Here is a 19,497-nt window from a genome sequence, read left to right on the forward strand (position 1 = left end):
GAGGAGAACAGTGTTGGGCTTACGTTTTGTACATGTAGTCATGGGAGGAGAACAGTGTCGGGCTTACGTTTTGTACATGTAGTCATGGGAGGAGAACAGTGTCGGGCTTACGTTTTGTACATGTAGTCATGGGAGGAGAACAGTGTCGGGCTTACGTTTTGTACATGTAGTCATGGGAGGAGAACAGTGTTGGGCTTACGTTTTGTACATGTAGTCATGGGAGGAGAACAGTGTTGGGCTTACGTTTTGTACATGTAGTCATGGGAGGAGAACAGTGTTGGGCTTACGTTTTGTACATGTAGTCATGGGAGGAGAACAGTGTTGTGCTTACGTTTTGTACATGTAGTCATGGGAGGAGAACAGTGTTGTGCTTACGTTTTGTACATGTAGTCATGGGAGGAGAACAGTGTTGGGCTTACGTTTTGTACATGTAGTCATGGGAGGAGAACAGTGTTGGGCTTACGTTTTGTACATGTAGTCATGGGAGGAGAACAGTGTTGGGCTTACGTTTTGTACATGTAGTCATGGGAGGAGAACAGTGTTGGGCTTACGTTTTGTACATGTAGTCATGGGAGGAGAACAGTGTTGGGTTTACGTTTTGTACATGTAGTCATGGGAGGAGAACAGTGTTGGGCTTAAGTTTTGTACATGTAGTCATGGGAGGAGAACAGTGTTGGGGGTTTTACTCAAACCTAACAGGCAGAATGAATTCACTGTGCCAGGCCTGATAAAGATTAGTCGTTTTGTTAAAAAGCGAAAGCTTAAAACCGTTGTCACAGTTCAATCAACTGTTATTATACTGTGAACACACAAGAACAAGGAAATAGTTGTGTGTTCTACCTATGACTTAACACAAATCCTGTTAGGTGGCGCACAGCGAACACATGCTTGGCTCCAAAACGTTGATCCGTTTAAAGGTAAAACCTCGCCTCTTAGATTTCCATCTAAATGAAGAACCAAATTGGCGAAAGCGATGCCAGCCCGCCCTGGCCCCACCCCCTATACTTCTCTGAAGCTCACTCTCCTCTGATTTCACAACAACAACACGGGCGCCCCCATCTGTGTGCGTAACTGTGGCAACCTCACGTGGGCACACGTGGCGGAGGAAGCCCAAGAATGCTGTTTACTAACCCGGCTTGTGAAAATAGCGATTGGAGCCACAAAACGTTTGAGCTGTGGAGGAAGTGTGTGATTATAGGAGTAACCACCATCTGTCAGTAGTTAGAGGAGGCGAGAGGAGTAGGAGGAGGGGGGAGAGAGTGAGAGTTTAGACCCTCTGCTGGTTCTGGCTTGTCACTGCCCCATATGCTGCTCTTTTATGCACCACAATCAACCATGCAACAAAATAATACAATACAAGTTTTGTGTCCATACAGTATACACTGAAATATGTCTTTAGTTTCCTTCACTCCTTTCCCACATGACCCTGATACTTAAAATGACAAGCTATTGATTTCTTTAACGTCAGTGGTCATGAAGGAAAGGAGATGAGGAGATAATCATAACTGATAGAGTGAAATCTGATCCAGGAAGTAGACCTCTTGGAGCGATAGACAAACTGGCACAGGCAGAGATGGGGCTGCCTGACTCTCAGCCAGGCCAACTGGTTACTACAGAGAGGGCCAAGAGTTAAACTGCCTCCTCTGTCCTAGCCTGGCCAAGGTCTAGCCTGTCCTGCTTAAAGAGGCATTGTAGAAACCAGGAAAAGAAAGGTTAGGAATGGTACATTTTAGCAATATGATTTTCTTAGATTGTTTTTGTTACATTGTAACTGTTTAAACTTAGATTTAGAACAAGGATGCACACAATGTTGAAATTGACAATACATGCATTTTGTTAGGTGTATGAATGGCAGTGCAGGGGTTTCTCCTGTAGGATCAAATATTTTTCACATGCGCTGAACACAACAGGTGTAGGTAGACCTTACCGTGAAATGCTTACTTACAAGCGCTTAACCAACAATGCAGTTTTAAGAAAATAAGAGTTTAGTAACTATTTTCTGAAGAAAAATAAATAAAAAGTAACAATAACAAGGCTATATACAGCGGGTACCAGTACCGAGTCAATGTGTGGGAGTACCGTAATTGAGGTAATATGTACATGTAGGTAGGGGTAACGTGACTATGCATAGATAATAAACAGGGGGAGGGGGGAGCCATTTGATGAATTGTTCAGCCGTCTCATGGCTTGGGGGTAGAAACTGATGAGGAGCCTTTTGGACCTGTAGCATGAGAACAAAATTGACCTACGGTTCCAGAGCAAGAGTTTGTTTTGGGTCTGTTGTTCTCTGTACTGTTATCCAATCCATGTGTGCCCTTATCAAAGTCATCCTGTTCCTAGGCTGGGGGGAGCCTTCCAGTGCCCACCCCAAACCAGAGCCCTCCTGGGGGGAGCCTTCTCCCCCTCCGGTCAGCGTGGACAACGGGACCTCCGCCTGGGGGAAACCCACCGGGAGCCATGGGGGCTGGGGTGTGGGTGACAACAGCCCCGAACCCTACAGACGGGGTAACCCACCCCTTGGATCTGCACCTTGCAAACCAGGTGAGAAGGACTCTAGTACTTTTTACAGATTAGATCAGATTTTTCCTGATTAAGCGAAATTGATGATATTTTTACTAGGGCTGGGACCTCATGATATTACAAAATGTTTTACATTTTAGTCGTTTAGCAGACGCTCTTATCCAAAGCAACTTACAGTAACAGTTAGGTTTAAGTGCCTTGATCAAGGGCACGTCAACAGATTTTGCACCTAGTCGGCTAAAGGATTCAAACCAACGACCTCAAGGATTCAAACTAACGACCTGCAGCCTACGCAAGGTAGCCTGGACCGCTAGGCTTCCTGCAGGCTACAATGCGTGCTGATAGAATCATGGGAATCGCAATACATATCCTATGTGTAATACGAATTGATAATGTGATTTTATTGCGTTTCGATGTTCGAAACATATTGCTCACCATATGTCTGCTGCAGAGGAACAAGAAAGCCATGAGAAAACAAGTTTTGAAGTCATGGAAATATAATTGCTGAAAACAAATTGACTCCCTATTTAGTATGCAGCTACACTGACCTCTGGTGGCAGGCTGAATACACATTCTTACCAGTGCATGGCTGTGCTATACTAAAAGGAGTCTAAATCAACTGGCAATTCAAATACCCCACTGTCAGAACCAATACAAATACCCCACTGTCAGAACCAATACAAATACACCACTGTCAGAACCAATACAAATATATTATCTCATAATCAGTGGCAGCTGGTGACTTAAAACGTTGTGGAGGATGATGGATAAAAATGAATTTGAAAAGATAGTAACAAAACACTTCGTTCTCTCCGTCTGCAGCCCCCAAATCTATGCAAGACGGCTGGGGTGGCGGCGTAGGTGGCGGTGGGGGGGAGGACATGGGTTTGTCTGGGGGCCAGTGGGACCCTGACGACGGGGACATGTGGAGCAGCCAGGCCTCCCAGGAGAGCAACTCCTGGGGCAACAGACCCAGGAAGGGCCCACCCAAGGGGAAGATTCCGGGCAAGCAGGAGGAAGCCTGGATCATGAATCGCCTGATCAAGCAGCTGACAGACATGGGCTTCCCTGTGAGTGCTGCTACCTGCTACTACCTCTGGGGTCAAACTCCACACTGATGTAATCTGTATACATAGAAATCTGATAATATAACATGCCATTTAGCAGACACTTTAATACAACAGTGAATGCATACATTTTGGTAGCCCCCGCGGGAATCCCGCCTTCCTGGCGTGGCTAGCTCCATGTTCCTACCAACTGAGCCACACAGGACCACACGTAGACATGCATGTTTGTGAGATATTTCTGCTGACAGCCGTTCCTTTGTGTGTGTGTGTGTGTGTGTGTGTCCAGAGAGATCCAGCCGAGGAGGCTCTGAAGAGGAACAACATGAACCTGGACCAGGCCATGAGTAAGTCTCTTCTCCCAGTCCTCAATACACTCTGTTAACTCCTTGTTCCCGATGCACTCCATATCACTGTCACTGACTGTATCAGTGTTGGTCATATCCCTGTGTTCTTTCTGTCTCTCACTGCTCTCTTTTTGTCACTACTCTCGGGACTCTGTCTCTCTCAGGTGCTCTGTTGGAGAAGAAGACGGAGCTGGACAGGCGGGGGATCGGCATGTCCGACTACAACAACTATCTGATCAACAAGGGACCAATGGGTTGCCGGCCTCCCCTCCACTCCAAAGAGTCCTCCTCAGATCGCTCCCCTTTCCTCGACAAGGTAATGACCCCTGACCCCCTCCCCAACATCACACACTCCTATATTGTCCATGGGTTCTTCAATGAGAATATGCTGTATAGCCAGGGCAGACATATTATTCTGGGGAACCATGGAAAATAGCTTATCAAGGAAATCAGGGGGAAAAAAGTTTTTTAAAAAGCCAAAATGATTTTCAAAAATGAACAGTATAATACTGTACATCAATCACACTGTTGTGTAAGTCACTCAATAGTGTGTTTGTTCCATTCTTCGCTAGTTATGAGGGGACCGTTTCTGTTCTGTGCCGGGCAAGGTTCATTTTCTATGTATCCACCCATTGAGAGTGTAATGGTGACGCTCTCCCTCTGTGGCTGTCTGTGTGGGCGCAGGACGGTGTTGGTAGCCTGGTGGAGGACGTCCTCACCTCCTCACCGTTTATGCCTTGTTCCCCCGGCCCCCTCGGCCTGAAACTCCCCTCCCTGCCCAGCACTGCCCTGCCTCTATCCAGCCAGGGCCTGGGTGGCCCACAGGGCCTAGCCATGCAAAACTTGAACAACAGACAGGTAGGCAGCACACTGTCTACGGCTATGTGGGGTTTAGACAGCAGACAGGCAACAGACAGGTGCCATAAGCAGAATTGGGGGTAATGTGGAGTTGAATGACAGACTGCTAGGAAAAGATAGGAGTGTGAGAAGAGGAAGGACTGGTTGGCATACTGATAGGCAGAGAGGGAGATGGATGGACGGACGGACTGGCAGGGGACAGACAGAGCTAGAGGTTTGGGTTTTGTCTAGCCTGTTAAATCTTGTTGGACTTTTTATGAATCTAAATCAAAGTTTATTGGTCACGTGGCTGTAAACGGTTCAGAGACATGCAGACTTGCAGTTCTTCCTCAACAGTGCAGAATAGTGGGTCCCTATCATCATGCTGTTCCACCCTCGTTTCCACCTCCCTCCCAGATGCAGAGTGGAATGTTGGGCAGTAGCGGTGCAGCACAAGCCCGGGCCATGCAGCAGCCTCCTCAGCCGTCAGTGCCGCCTCTCGGCTCCCAGCCTAGTCTACGCGCTCAAGTGCCTCAGTTTCTCTCCCCTCAGGTACACACACACACACACACACACAACATGGACCAGGGTTGTATTCATTATGGGAAAACTGTGTAAAACAGTTTTCAAAGGACAGCGAACGTGAGAGGTTGTTATTAGACAAGTCCAGGTTGGGAGGGATCCTTGTTAGGATTCATTGTCTTGTATTTAGTGCCTAATGAATACGACCTGGGGAATACCACACACCTCTCAGCCCCCTCCAAGTATCTCCCCTCACTCATTCACACACACACAAACACACTTGCACTCATATATAGAATCACACACACATTTTTCAGCTCCCCTCAGCATAGTTTACGTGCATAAGCGCCTCAGTCCTGTCCACCGTTTTTTCTCGTACTTAGTTTATGGTTTCTAAAACCGTATCTTTTGGTCTCTCTCTTGTCTAGGTTCAAGCACAGCTCTTACAATTTGCAGCAAAAAACATTGGTCTGAATCCTGCACTTTTAACCTCACCAATAAACCCTCAACATATGACCCTTTTGAACCAACTATACCAGCTGCAACTGGTGAGTCCTCTTCTGGTCTCCTCTCAGTTTACTTTAGGACTCCTCCATATAAAACACTATGCAGATACACTCTGTACACACTTATATCATACCCTTCTCCACTGCCTCGTTGCCTTAGAGATGGGAAAAACCCTTGGCTTTTGACTGATCGCATTCTGGAGCAACTAGAAAATGGTGTGTGTGTGCACGTGCATATTTATGTACATATGTGTCTGTGGATTTGTGTGTAAACGTGTATTCCTCTGCAGGCGTACCAGCGTTTACAAATTCAGCAGCAGATGTTGCAGGCGCAGCGTAATGTTTCTGCTCCCATCCGACAGCAAGAGCAGCACGTGAGTGTCCCTCTGTGTCCCTCCCTCTCAAATACAGCCCACTAGTTTCACCCATCTCTGCCTTTCATATCTACTGATCCTGAACCCGGCCAGGCCTCATACTGGGGTAAAACCCAAATGTTTTACACCCCCTCTGCTATAGTAGAATGGTATGTGCTTTGCAGACATACCTGGGTTCCTAGTCTGGTGAATTTGAGGTGGTTAATCCTTAGTAGAAGGGTGGTTAATCCTTAGTAGACGCAGATGTTGTATGTATAAGGGGCTATACTTGCCATTCTCTCCAGCAACTGTCCCATTGACATTTTTCCTGTGGTCTCTGCTGGCTCACAGATAAACTGACCACCAGCTTTGTGTCTCTCTCCGATGTCACTTCCTCTTCCTGCAGGTTGCACGTACAATCAATAACATGCAGCAGCAGATCCAACAGCACCAGAGACAGCTGGCCCAGGCCCTGCTGATGAAGCAGCAGCAGCAGCAGACCCTCGGCTCCCTCTCCTCCTCCGGCCTGCACCACGGCCAAGGCAAATCAGCCCTGGACTTGTTCCCAGGCCACCCCCAGGCTCCGGGCCTACCCGACCTGCAGACCAAAGAGCAGCAGTCGTCCCCCAACTCCTACAGCCCCTACCCTCTCTGTGAGTGTGAACTCTGTTCCACAATGTGCACAACATATAGTAGTTCCACTGTGCTTCTGTTTGCTCTTTGGGCTCTTGTCAATTTGGGAGAGTTGTTGACGTAACAGGGGCTTTATAAATACATTTGATTGATTGATAGCAGGACTGGGAATGTCATCATTGTTACAGGTCCCAGACCTGTGTGTGCCCTTTCTGTGCTAAACAGATCATCTTTCTGGTCAATATCTGTCTGTGTTCAAATACAGCTGTTGGGACTTGCTCAGTGTCTAACAGATATCCTGTGGCAAAGGCATTACGATTGATTGGATTTATATAAAGAACCATAGCAACAAAGTGCAAAACAAGAAACGAGTGATTCATCCTTAATGCTTTATTGACTTGTCTTGTCTGGTGTTACCTCCCTGCCTGTCTCCCTCTCTGCCTGTCTCCCTCTCTGCCTGTCTCCCTCTCTGCCTGTCTCCCTCTCTGCCTGTCTCCCTCTCTGCCTGTCTCCCTCTCTGCCTGTCTCCCTCTCTGCCTGTCTCCCTCTCTGCCTGTCTCCCTCTCTGCCTGTCTCCCTCTCTGCCTGTCTCCCTCTCTGCCTGTCTCCCTCTCTGCCTGTCTCCCTCTCTGCCTGTCTCCCTCTCTCTCCCCATCTCCCAGCTGGACTGAATCCTAACATGAATGTAACCTGCATAGAGGTGGGAGGCCTGTCCATGAAGGAGCTTCCCCAGCCCCAGTCTCGCCTCTCCCAGTGGACACACCCCAACTCCATGGACAGCCTCTCTGGAGGTTCATCCTCTCTGGAGCCCAACCTGAACAAGCACGGTACAAACTGTTGACACCATTGCCCAATGTTGGGACAATAAAGATTTATTGAACTCTACTGAGCTGGACTGAGTAGAACTGGGGAATATGAAAGGACCATGGTGTATGACACTCAGTTGGCAGCTTCAGAATGTAGTTTTCCAAGTGGAACCTTGTAGTTTCCATCTCAATGCTACTATATGTTCTAGGAAAGGGAAGGGAGATACCCGGTCAGTTGTACAACTGAATGCATTCAACTGAAATGTGTCTTTCTCATTTAACCCAACCCCTCCTGTATTGGTTTCTATTAAACTTGACTAAGTATTCCATTCTCTAGTTCTAATTTATATTCTACTTAACCAACTTCCTGGTTCCCCTCTTGTCTCTGGCAGGTTCCAACCTGGGCCCCCCTGGGAAGCCCCCCCAAATGGAGGATGGGTACAGCCCCTACGGCATGATGCCTGGCTCCGAGTCCCCCACCAACCCCCTGGTGCCCCCAGACAGCTGGAGCCAGGGCAAGAGCCCCAACGACAAGATGGTCAACGGCGCCAACATCACCTGGCCTCCAGGTCAGTTAGTTGGCTAGTTAGACTGGGATGGTGGAAAACAGTCCTGGACAGCTACAGTGACTGCTTACTGTCCAGCCAAAAACCAATTCACCTAATATGATGATCATGGGACTGATGTAGCCAAATGAGTTCTGTTTTCAAGTGAATTTATCAGAAGGGTTTAGTTTCATTGCAAGCACCACATTTAGTATTTTTTTATTTTTTACATTACTAAACCAGGTAATCATATAAATGAATGAGAGGAATGACAATTGTAATACTTCCTGTACCATCACTTCCTCCTCCAGAGTTCTGCCCGGGCGTGCCCTGGAAGGGCCTGCAGAACATCGACCCGGAGAACGACCCCAACATGACCCCGGGGAGCGTTCCCAGTGGCCCCACCATCAACACCAACATCCAGGACGTCAACCGCTACCTGCAGAGAGACCGCAGCGGAGGTGAGGACGGAGGACGAGGGAAGCAGAAAGGGAGATGAGGGTGGAGAAGGAAGGGAGAGAGGAACAGGGGAGGTGAGAGACAGGGGTGGAGAGGGACGGGGGAGCTAGGGGTGGAGAGGGACAGGGGAGCTAGGGGTGGAGAGGGACGGGGGAGCTAGGGGTGGAGAGGGACGGGGGAGCTAGGGGTGGAGAGGGACGGGGGAGCTAGGGGTGGAGAGGGACGGGGGAGCTAGGGGTGGAGAGGGACGGGGGAGCTAGGGGTGGAGAGGGACGGGGGAGCTAGGGGTGGAGAGGGACGGGGGAGCTCGGGGTGGAGAGGGACGGGGGAGCTAGGGGTGGAGAGGGACGGGGGAGCTAGGGGTGGAGAGGGACGGGGGAGCAAGGGGTGGAGAGGGACGGGGGAGCTAGGGGTGGAGAGGGACGGGGGAGCTAGGGGTGGAGAGGGACAGGGGAGCTAGGGGTGGAGAGGGACGGGGGAGCTAGGGGTGGAGAGGGACGGGGGAGCTAGGGGTGGAGAGGGACGGGGGAGCTAGGGGTGGAGAGGGACGGGGGAGCTCGGGGTGGAGAGGGACGGGGGAGCTAGGGGTGGAGAGGGACGGGGGAGCTCGGGGTGGAGAGGGACGGGGGAGCTCGGGGTGGAGAGGGACGGGGGAGCTAGGGGTGGAGAGGGACGGGGGAGCTAGGGGTGGAGAGGGACGGGGGAGCAAGGGGTGGAGAGGGACGGGGGAGCTAGGGGTGGAGAGGGACGGGTAGGTGAGAAACAGAGTGGAGAGGGAAAGAGGGACAGAGGAGGTGAGGGAGGGAGGGAGGGGAGAAGGAAAGGAGAGGTGGGAGGGAGGGGAGAAGGACAGGTGAGAGAGAGGGAGGGAGGGGAGTGTTCATGTTGTAAGTAGTCCTATACATACGTAATGACGGTGCTCTCCCTCTGGTAGACTTGGTCTTGAGAGAGGAGAGGAGAGCTGGGGGTCTGAGATGACCTGAATCATTCAAAGAAAACTGCTGCAGGCCAAATCAGATACTGTGCCTGCAATGTATCTCAATGGGTTGGGGAGACTGATTATCTGTAACAGTTCAGTCACTGGAGGGAGCCTGCTTTTTTTCTTCTGGTCCTGCTGCTTCTTCACTTAACTGCATGTACAATCTGACACTCGTATATCTACACTACTAGGTCATCTTATTCCTAACACTTTGAACTCTCCCATATCACACAGCCACATAACACCACAGCTATTCAGTCATCCACTTTCATTTATTCTGTTTCTTTATTAGATTTTCTCTCTTTCTTCCATTCCCTTCTTCTGTTTTTGTTTTGCTGGATGCGATGCCCCCATAGGCTCCTCCCCCACCTCATCTCAGAACGAGGCCCTGCCCCCCTCCACCGATTGGCCAGTCAGTGCCTACTCTAGCTCGTTCAGTCTGTCGTCCCCGGAAACGGACGACCCAGGTACACAGTTTGTCGGAGAGGGCGGAAGTCGCCTCTAACCACTGATACAGGGTCAAATCTTATATCCTACCATATTCCGAGTGGTTATGTTTAGGATCAGGTGATATGATAATCTGGTCCTAGATCTGTGGGTAGGGGTGACTTCCGCTTTGAGCTAGTTTGTCCCCCTGCCCCCCATCAGTGTTGACGCTTGTCCCAACCCTACCCTTTCCTCCTCCCTGCCCTGTCTCTGGTGGCTCAGTATCTGGTCCAGAGGAGGACCCCATCCTTACCATCGCATCTGTTTTGTGTGCCCTTCCCTCTTTAGTTGTACCCCTCATACATCTTCCCTCTGGTGGTGTTGATGTATCCCCACCCCTGTGTGTAGCATGGGGGGAGAGAAGAGAATAGGGGGGGAACTGGGAGGAGGGTGTATATACTATATCTTAGTATAGTTCTAGTAAGAGGTCTATCTGTGTTCCTGGCCTGATCTGTCCCATACTGTGAGGCATGGTCTGAGACTGACCCTGTGCTGTACTCCTTACTGTGCGGTCTGGGACTGTGTGTGGTCCCAGACCGCTGTCTGTTTTTGGTTCAACACATACAGGAAAAGCAGAATGAATGCTCTGCTCTACCGTCAACAACCCCTCTACCAGGATATTATTCTGACTAGTGTTTTGGGTTGTTTAGTTCCCTGTGTGTTGTTGATAGAAGAATGCCAAGTATCTCCAGTTGTTGCCCAGCAATCAATGTGTTTTTTTTCTTATCTCTCTTTCAGGTAAATTGTCGGACATGAAGTCCACCTGGTCCCCGGGGCCCATCTCCCACCCCTCCCAGGTCTCTCTGTCCCATGAGTTGTGGAAGGTCCCCCAGGGGCCCCGCAGTAACACAACCGCCCCCACGCGGCCCCCTCCGGGCCTCACCAACCCCACCAAGCACTCCTCCACCTGGGGAGGCAACTCCCTGGGCCTGGCCCAAGGCTGGAGCAGCTCCTACTCCTCAGGTAAATAAAATTGTATTTGTAAAATGTGCCGAATACAACAGGCATAGACCTAACTGTGTAATGCTTAAACAACAATGCAGTTTTAACAAAAATGGAGTTAAGAAAATATTTACTAAATGAACTAAAGTAAAGAATATATATATATTTTAAAAGTAACACAATAAAATAACAATAATGAGGCTATGTACAGGGGGAACCGGTACCGAGTCAGGTTCAAGAGGTGATACAGACTAAAGGCCAGGTTCAAGAGGTGATACAGACTAAAGGCCAGGTTCAAGAGGTGATACAGACTAAAGGCCAGGTTCTAGAGGTGATACAGAGTTAAGGCCAGGTTCTAGAGGTGATACAGACTAAAGGCCAGGTTCTAGAGGTGATACAGACTAAAGGCCAGGTTCTAGAGGTGTTGTGATACAGACTAAAGGCCAGGTTCAAGAGGTGATACAGACTAAAGGCCAGGTTCTAGAGGTGTTGTGATACAGACTAAAGGCCAGGTTCAAGAGGTGATACAGACTAAAGGCCAGGTTCTAGAGGTGTTGTGATACAGACTAAAGCCCAGGTTCTAGAGGTGATACAGACTAAAGGACAGGTTCTAGAGGTGTTGTGATACAGACTAAAGGCCAGGTTCAAGAGGTGATACAGACTAAAGGCCAGGTTCTAGAGGTGTTGTGATACAGACTAAAGCCCAGGTTCTAGAGGTGATACAGACTAAAGGACAGGTTCTAGAGGTGATACAGACTAAAGGACAGGTTCTAGAGGTGTTGTGATACAGACTAAAGGCCAGGTTCTAGAGGTGATACAGACTAAAGGCCAAGTTCTAGAGGTGTTGTGATACAGACTAAAGGCCAGGTTCAAGAGGTGATACAGACTAAAGGACAGGTTCAAGAGGTGATACAGACTAAAGGACAGGTTCAAGAGGTGATACAGACTAAAGGACAGGTTCAAGAGGTGATACAGACTAAAGGCCAGGTTCTAGAGGTGTTGTGATACAGACTAAAGGCCAGGTTCAAGAGGTGATACAGACTAAAGGCCAGGTTCTAGAGGTGTTGTGATACAGACTAAAGCCCAGGTTCTAGAGGTGATACAGACTAAAGGACAGGTTCTAGAGGTGATACAGACTAAAGGCCAGGTTCTAGAGGTGTTGTGATACAGACTAAAGGCCAGGTTCAAGAGGTGATACAGACTAAAGGCCAGGTTCTAGAGGTGTTGTGATACAGACTAAAGCCCAGGTTCTAGAGGTGATACAGACTAAAGGACAGGTTCTAGAGGTGATACAGACTAAAGGCCAGGTTCTAGAGGTGTTGTGATACAGACTAAAGGCCAGGTTCTAGAGGTGATACAGACTAAAGGCCAGGTTCTAGAGGTGTTGTGATACAGACTAAAGGCCAGGTTCAAGAGGTGATACAGACTAAAGGCCAGGTTCTAGAGGTGTTGTGATACAGACTAAAGCCCAGGTTCTAGAGGTGATACAGACTAAAGGCCAGGTTCTAGAGGTGATACAGACTAAAGGCCAGGTTCTAGAGGTGATACAGACTAAAGGCCAGGTTCTAGAGGTGATACAGACTAAAGGCCAGGTTCTAGAGGTGATACAGACTAAAGGCCAGGTTCTAGAGGTGATACAGACTAAAGGCCAGGTTCTAGAGGTGATACAGACTAAAGGCCAGGTTCTAGATGTGATACAGACTAAAGGCCAGGTTCTAGAGGTGATACAGACTAATGGCCAGGTTCTAGATGTGTTGTGATAGAGACTAAAGGCCAGGTTCTAGAGGTGTTGTGATACAGACTAAAGGCCAGGTTCTAGAGGTGGTGTGATACAGACTAAAGGCCAGGTTCTAGAGGTGGTGTGATACAGACTAAAGGCCAGGTTCTAGAGGTTATACAGACTACAGGTCGGGTTCTAGAGGTGATACAGACTACAGGACAGGTTCTAGAGGTGATACAGACTAAAGGCCAGGTTCTAGAGGTGATACAGACTAAAGCCCAGGTTCTAAAGGTGTTGTGATACAGACTAAAGGCCAGGTTCTAGAGGTGGTACAGACTAAAGGCCAGGTTCTAGAGGTGATATAGACTAAAGGCCAGGTTCTAGAGGTGTTGTGATACAGACTAAAGGCCAGGTTCTAGAGGTGTTGTGATACAGACTAAAGGCCAGGTTCTAGAGGTGTTGTGATACAGACTAAAGGCCAGGTTCTAGAGGTGATACAGACTAAAGGCCAGGTTCTAGAGGTGATACAGACTAAAGGCCAGGTTCTAGAGGTGATACAGACTAAAGGCCAGGTTCTAGAGGTGTGATACAGACTAAAGGCCAGGTTCTAGAGGTGTGATACAGACTAAAGGCCAGGTTCTAGAGGTGTGATACAGACTAAAGGACAGGTTCTTAAGGTGTGATACAGACTAATGGCCAGGTTCTAGATGTGTTGTGATAGAGACTAAAGGCCAGGTTCTAGAGGTGTTGTGATACAGACTAAAGGCCAGGTTCTAGAGGTGATACAGACTAATGGCCAGGTTCTATATGTGTTGTGATAGAGACTAAAGGCCAGGTTCTAGAGGTGTTGTGATACAGACTAAAGGCCAGGTTCTAGAGGTGTTGTAATACAGACTAAAGGCCGGGTTCTAGAGGTGATACAGACTAAAGGTCGGGTTCTAGAGGTGATACAGACTACAGGACAGGTTCTAGAGGTGATACAGACTAAAGTCCAGGTTCTAGAGGTGATAGACTAAAGCCCAGGTTTTTAAGGTGTGATACAGACTAAAGGCCAGGTTCTAGAGGTGATACAGACTAAAGGCCAGGTTCTAGATGTGTTGTGATAGAGACTAAAGGCCAGGTTCTAGAGGTGTTGTGATACAGACTAAAGGCCAGGTTCTAGAGGTGTTGTAATACAGACTAAAGGCCAGGTTCTAGAGGTGTTGTAATACAGACTAAAGGCCAGGTTCTAGAGGTGGTGTGATACAGACTAAAGGTCGGGTTCTAGAGGTTATACAGACTAAAGGTCGGGTTCTAGAGGTGATACAGACTACAGGACAGGTTCTAGAGGTGATACAGACTAAAGGCCAGGTTTTAGAGGTGTTGTGATACAGACTAAAGGCCGGGTTCAAGAGGTGATACAGACAAAAGGCCAGGTTCTAGAGGTGATGTGATACAGACTAAAGGCCAGGTTCTAGAGGTGTTGTGATACAGACTAAAGGCCAGGTTCAAGAGGTGATACAGACTAAAGGCCAGGTTCTAGAGGTGGTGTGATACAGACTAAAGGTCGGGTTCTAGAGGTTATACAGACTAAAGGTCGGGTTCTAGAGGTGATACAGACTACAGGACAGGTTCTAGAGGTGATACAGACTAAAGGACAGGTTCTAGAGGTGTTGTGATACAGACTAAAGGCCAGGTTCTAGAGGTGTTGTGATACAGACTAAAGGCCAGGTTCTAGAGGTGATACAGACTAAAGGCCAGGTTCTAGAGGTGTTGTGATACAGACTAAAGGCCAGGTTCTAGAGGTGTTGTGATACAGACTAAAGGCCAGGTTCTAGAGGTGATGTGATACAGACTAGAGGTCAACCGATTATGATTTTTCAATGCCGATACCGATTATTGGAGGACCAAAAAAAGCTGATACCGATTAATCTGCCGATTTAATAAAAAATAAAAAAAATAACTTTTAAAAATGTTTTTATTTGTAATAATGACAATTACAACAATACTGAATGAACACTTATTTTAACTTAATATAATACATCAACAAAATAAATTTAGCCTCAAATAAATAATGAAACATGTTCAATTTGGTTTAAATAATGCAAAAACAAAGTGTTGGAGAAGAAAGTAAAAGCGCAATATGTGCCATGTAAGAAAAGAGAAGGCCAGGTTCTAGACGTGTATGTTGTAGCCTGGCAGGCAGAGACTTCTTGCCCTTTTGGTACAGCCAAGGCGGTCTAGACAACACCCCGAGAATGCCTTGTTGTGGTTGAACGCACCTCTCTTGATCAACTGACACTGTGGTTTACCTAAACTACAGAGCTTACTTCTTAGAATACACCACCCATCTTACTGACTGACTTTCCTAGCATTTCTGACATTGTGACATCATGGTGTTAGATATAGAGCAATTCTGCATTTTAGACTTTCTACTTTCCTCCCTCTCTTCTCTCCTTCTCCTCCCCCTCTATCCTTATAGCAGCTACCACATGGAGTACAGACAGCTCCAACAGGACCAGTAGCTGGTTGGTCCTGAGGAACCTCACTCCCCAGATAGACGGGTCCACCCTGCGGACGCTATGCATGCAGCATGGCCCCCTCATCACATTCCACCTCAACCTGACCCAGGGCAACGCATTGGTGCGCTACAGCTCCAAGGAGGAGGCCGCCAAGGCCCAGAAGTCCCTGCACATGTACGGAGATGTTGTTGGCAGTTTTCCTGCCCCTCTCACTGCTCGTAGGCAGAAACACTTATGTCATGTCAACTGTCAGGTGTGAAAGAACTTAGAACTGGGAGAACTTGGAAAGCTTAGAATTTGGAAAAATGTGAACTTAGAGAGATCTTTTAGTGGGTGCCCGGCCTGCTTCCACAAAGGGTAAAAAACAGTATTTATAGCATCACACGTGGTGTATGAGAATGGCCACTTCAACGAGGCTAACTAAATAACACCTCTCTGTTTGTCTCTCTTCCTGTCCAGGTGCGTTCTGGGTAACACCACCATCCTGGCAGAGTTTGCTGGGGAGGAAGAGGTCCAGCGCTTCTTTGCACAGGGCCAGCAGCTAGCCTCAACTACCAGCTGGCAGGCTGACCCAGGCGTCAATCAGACGCGGATGGGCGGTTCCGGGCCCAGATCCTCGCACCCCATTGGCCATCCCCACTGGAACTCTGGTGGCGGCATGGGAGGAGGTGGAGCCAAGACGGGCGGAGACCTGCTGTGGGGGGGCGTGCCCCAGTACTCCAGCCTATGGGGACCGCCCAGCGGAGAGGAGGGGCGGGTCATGGGGAGTCCTACTCCAATCAACACGCTGCTGCCTGGGGACCTGCTGAGCGGGGAGTCCATGTAGGACCACGTCACAGAGCTCCATGCTAGAAAAAGGAGGAATGGAATACTACACAGGAATACTACACAGTACTACATATATACATATATACATGTATACAGACAGAAGAGCAAAAACCAAGCAGATCAATGTGGTGATAATCAGTGTGGGTGGGATGATCGAGGGACAGACTTGAGGAGCACAAGGTGACTCTTCTGTGTCCACGCTGCTCACCCTCTTCCAATTTTTCTGTTTGTTTAAAAGAAAACATGTCATTTTAGATTTGTTCGGCGAGAGGCTCGGGTTGCAGTGTTTAAAGTTGGGACTTTGGGAAAAGCACGAGTATGCCTTTGACTCAAACAACAAAGGAAGAGAAACATTTGAACTTTACTCTGAGAACTATTTGTCATGTGAAACGTGTATTTTAGACTAACTGCTTCAAACAACGAGCTGCCATCTTCAAAACTCCCATAATCCCTTGCTGCCTGACAGCAGTCAATCCACACCTCAGAGAAACCATATATACACATCATTCCCAAAGCCCATCCCCTTCCTGTCGGGAAGGTTCCAGAACTTTCTACCAGTCCGAAATTTCTCTTGTTTGTTTTTTCTCGGCACTAATTACTAGCCTTAACCTCCCTCCTGGCCTGGTTCCCCTCCTTTATTCACTGATTCTCACTCACTCTGTACTTACTGAAGAAAACGTACTGAGAATTGCACACTCATTTCTGAGCCAGCGAAAACCGAGGGGAGAGGATGTGCTTGTAAGAGACTGAGGCCACAGCAGCTCTCAACTGGAAGCCTCGGCGGTCACAAGCATATTATTCAGTCCCCACCACTCTTAAAGGGATTGATGATGCAAACGCAAAACATCTTCGCCTTGTTCATTTTAAAGCCATTTTTGTCATGGAGTTTTGTTTCCCCGAACCATTCGCAAAATAAGCGAAGAGAAATATGACTCCAGTGTGTGAATATTTCCGGGGGCGTGTGTTTCCATGCGTGTATGACCGTCTTGTTGAAGTCTAGTAACCACTGCTCTATGGAACTGTAACAAAACACTTTTGAAATGCACCTCAACTCGTTTAAGGACGAACTTGTGGTCTGGTTCCCCCCTTTCTGTGACTGCGGAAGACCTCAGTCATTACCGTTGTCCACTAATCTCTCCTTTACACCAACACACCATTTCAAGTGACGTGCAATATAAGCCACAGACTACTCTCTACTACCGTCCACCCCAAGTACTCAAAGGGTTTCTCTCACAAACCTCTTTCAAGAGCAGAGACAAAATCAGCAAGGACTCTCTATATCCATCCCCCCTGGGTGTGTGAGCTGGCTGGACCCACTTATCCGTGAAACACAAGGATATACAACAAGCACTTGTTATTCAGTCTTGGACTAGGTCTTTCTAATCCAGCCGCACACAACAGTGACTGACTAGAGGGGCACAGGGCTAAGGAAGGGGGTGTATGGGGCATTATACCAAAACGAGACTTGTTCCTTATCTACCCACAAGACGAAACCATGCATTTTTTTCTTTCCATTGTTGTATTTGGTACAAAAAAGTATGGAACAAATATATAACTGCTTTATAAAAAGAGGTGGTTTATCATAGCACTTAGCAAAGAGCGGCATGCTCCTTCACTTCAATGCCAACGAATCAGAAGAGGAGAAGCGTGTGACACTGAAAAACTCGAGAGAAAAAACTCAAACAAAAAAAACAAGCAATCTACTACGACGTGGCTTCTCCGTAACTCTTTATGAACTGTAACACAGATGTGAAACTATTTTCAGTTTTCATATTATTTTTATTTTAAACCTTCCCTTTCTCGCGGTCTGTGTGTGGTACCAGGAAAGTTTCTGAAATGGTAGCAAAATGAAGGGATGGAAAGGAAAGAAAGAATGAAAGACTTTGGGCACTATCGGGTGTGAGACCCCGAAGCACTCGCCTGTTTTCCCTTTCACTCTTTCAAAGTAAATATCACTGTTACATGACTGAAAATCTTTAGCCTTGTTGTCTGGAGACGCAACTAGATGCAGCGGCAATGTTCTGTGGATGGATTCTGCAGGGGGATCGCCATTTTCTCTCTATCTCTCAACCTTTTTCACAAGCCCTGCCAACCTGTATGATCGTGTGGCCATTGAGTGCCTGCCTGCTGCGGAGGGGGTGGACTTCATAGAAGCTCCACACCAGGCCTCTGCAGCAGCTCTCACCCCACCTTCCCCTCTCCCTCCCTGGGGAGCCTCACAGACTGGTTCCCTCAGGGACCTCCCGGGCCTCTGGTGCCCAAGAGCAGCTGTCAGAACTGTCCGATTCGTATTAACTACTACTACTGCGCCAGCTTCTGTTGTTTCATCACCTCCACTCTATCCCTCTCTCTTCTGTTGTTCATCACCTCCACTCTATCCCTCTCTCTTCTGTTGTTCATCACCTCCACTCTATCCCTCTCTCTTCTGTTGTTCATCACCTCCACTCTATCCCTCTCTCTTCTGTTGTTCATCACCTCCACTCTATCCCTCTCTCTTCTGTTGTTCATCACCTCCACTCTATCCCTCTCTCTTCTGTTGTTCATCACCTCCACTCTATCCCTCTCTCTTCTGTTGTTCATCACCTCCCCTCTATCCCTCTCTCTTCTGTTGTTCATCACCTCCCCTCTATCCCTCTCTCTTCTGTTGTTCATCACCTCCCCTCTATCCCTCTCTCTTCTGTTGTTCATCACCTCCCCTCTATCCCTCTCTCTTCTGTTGTTCATCACCTCCACTCTATCCCTCTCTCTTCTGTTGTTCATCACCTCCCCTCTATCCCTCTCTCTTCTGTTGTTCATCACCTCCCCTCTATCCCTCTCTCTTCTGTTGTTCATCACCTCCACTCTATCCCTCTCTCTTCTGTTGTTCATCACCTCCACTCTATCCCTCTCTCTTCTGTTGTTCATCACCTCCACTCTATCCCGCCCTCTGTCTCTCATGCAAGGATCACTTTAGCCAGAGATGGAGAGGTTTTTGAATCGTGTTAAGTTTTCTTTGGTTTAATTTTTTTGGTTTATTATTTTCATTTCTGGAAAAATCGCCAGAGTTATTTTAGTTTTTGTCAAACTTGCTGTTGTTGATGTTTGTTTTATGATGATTACAATGATTTTTATGGATGTTTTTTCGACGGCTCCATGCAGTGTTCAGCTGCTCTCCTGTCCCCTGCTCTTACTGCTCGTAAGCAGAAACTAAAATACTTCTGGTTCGACGCGCACCTCAGCAAACGCAGCCCACCACAGGAATGTTATGGATACGGACACTGCAGATCTCAGTGGGGGTGGTTCATTTGGTGTGGTTGTTGGACAGTCAGTGTTTTGGTTCAGGAGCGGACCTGATGGTTCTAATGTATAGTCAGATCAGGTGTGAGATTCAGAGGGTATCTATCTACCCGGCCTGCCCTGCTCCCCCTCTCTCACAGCCTCTGCTGCCCATGCCCACCCTCTCTCCCTTC

The 19,497-nt window shown here is 48.1% G+C and overlaps 1 protein-coding gene across 1 annotated transcript in view; it reads left to right on the forward strand.

Annotated features, from left to right (window-relative positions):
- LOC120044162 (trinucleotide repeat-containing gene 6C protein-like) overlaps positions 1–16,140 on the forward strand; it is a 67,438-nt gene extending 51,298 nt beyond the window's left edge. Inside the window, exons 6-20 of the mRNA XM_038988744.1 lie at positions 2,341–2,541; positions 3,343–3,590; positions 3,874–3,931; positions 4,096–4,247; positions 4,616–4,789; positions 5,186–5,320; positions 5,719–5,838; positions 6,087–6,170; positions 6,556–6,802; positions 7,445–7,609; positions 7,981–8,157; positions 8,445–8,594; positions 10,796–11,020; positions 15,181–15,394; positions 15,680–16,140. Of these exons, the coding sequence (XP_038844672.1) occupies positions 2,341–2,541; positions 3,343–3,590; positions 3,874–3,931; positions 4,096–4,247; positions 4,616–4,789; positions 5,186–5,320; positions 5,719–5,838; positions 6,087–6,170; positions 6,556–6,802; positions 7,445–7,609; positions 7,981–8,157; positions 8,445–8,594; positions 10,796–11,020; positions 15,181–15,394; positions 15,680–16,046 (2,717 nt within the window). The 3' untranslated portion in view covers positions 16,047–16,140. The remainder of the gene's footprint in view (positions 1–2,340; positions 2,542–3,342; positions 3,591–3,873; positions 3,932–4,095; positions 4,248–4,615; positions 4,790–5,185; positions 5,321–5,718; positions 5,839–6,086; positions 6,171–6,555; positions 6,803–7,444; positions 7,610–7,980; positions 8,158–8,444; positions 8,595–10,795; positions 11,021–15,180; positions 15,395–15,679) is intronic.
- Positions 16,141–19,497: the final 3,357 nt, after the last annotated feature.

Source organism: Salvelinus namaycush, chromosome 3, assembly GCF_016432855.1.
Source record: "Salvelinus namaycush isolate Seneca chromosome 3, SaNama_1.0, whole genome shotgun sequence".
Classification (NCBI taxonomy): Eukaryota; Metazoa; Chordata; class Actinopteri; order Salmoniformes; family Salmonidae; genus Salvelinus; species Salvelinus namaycush.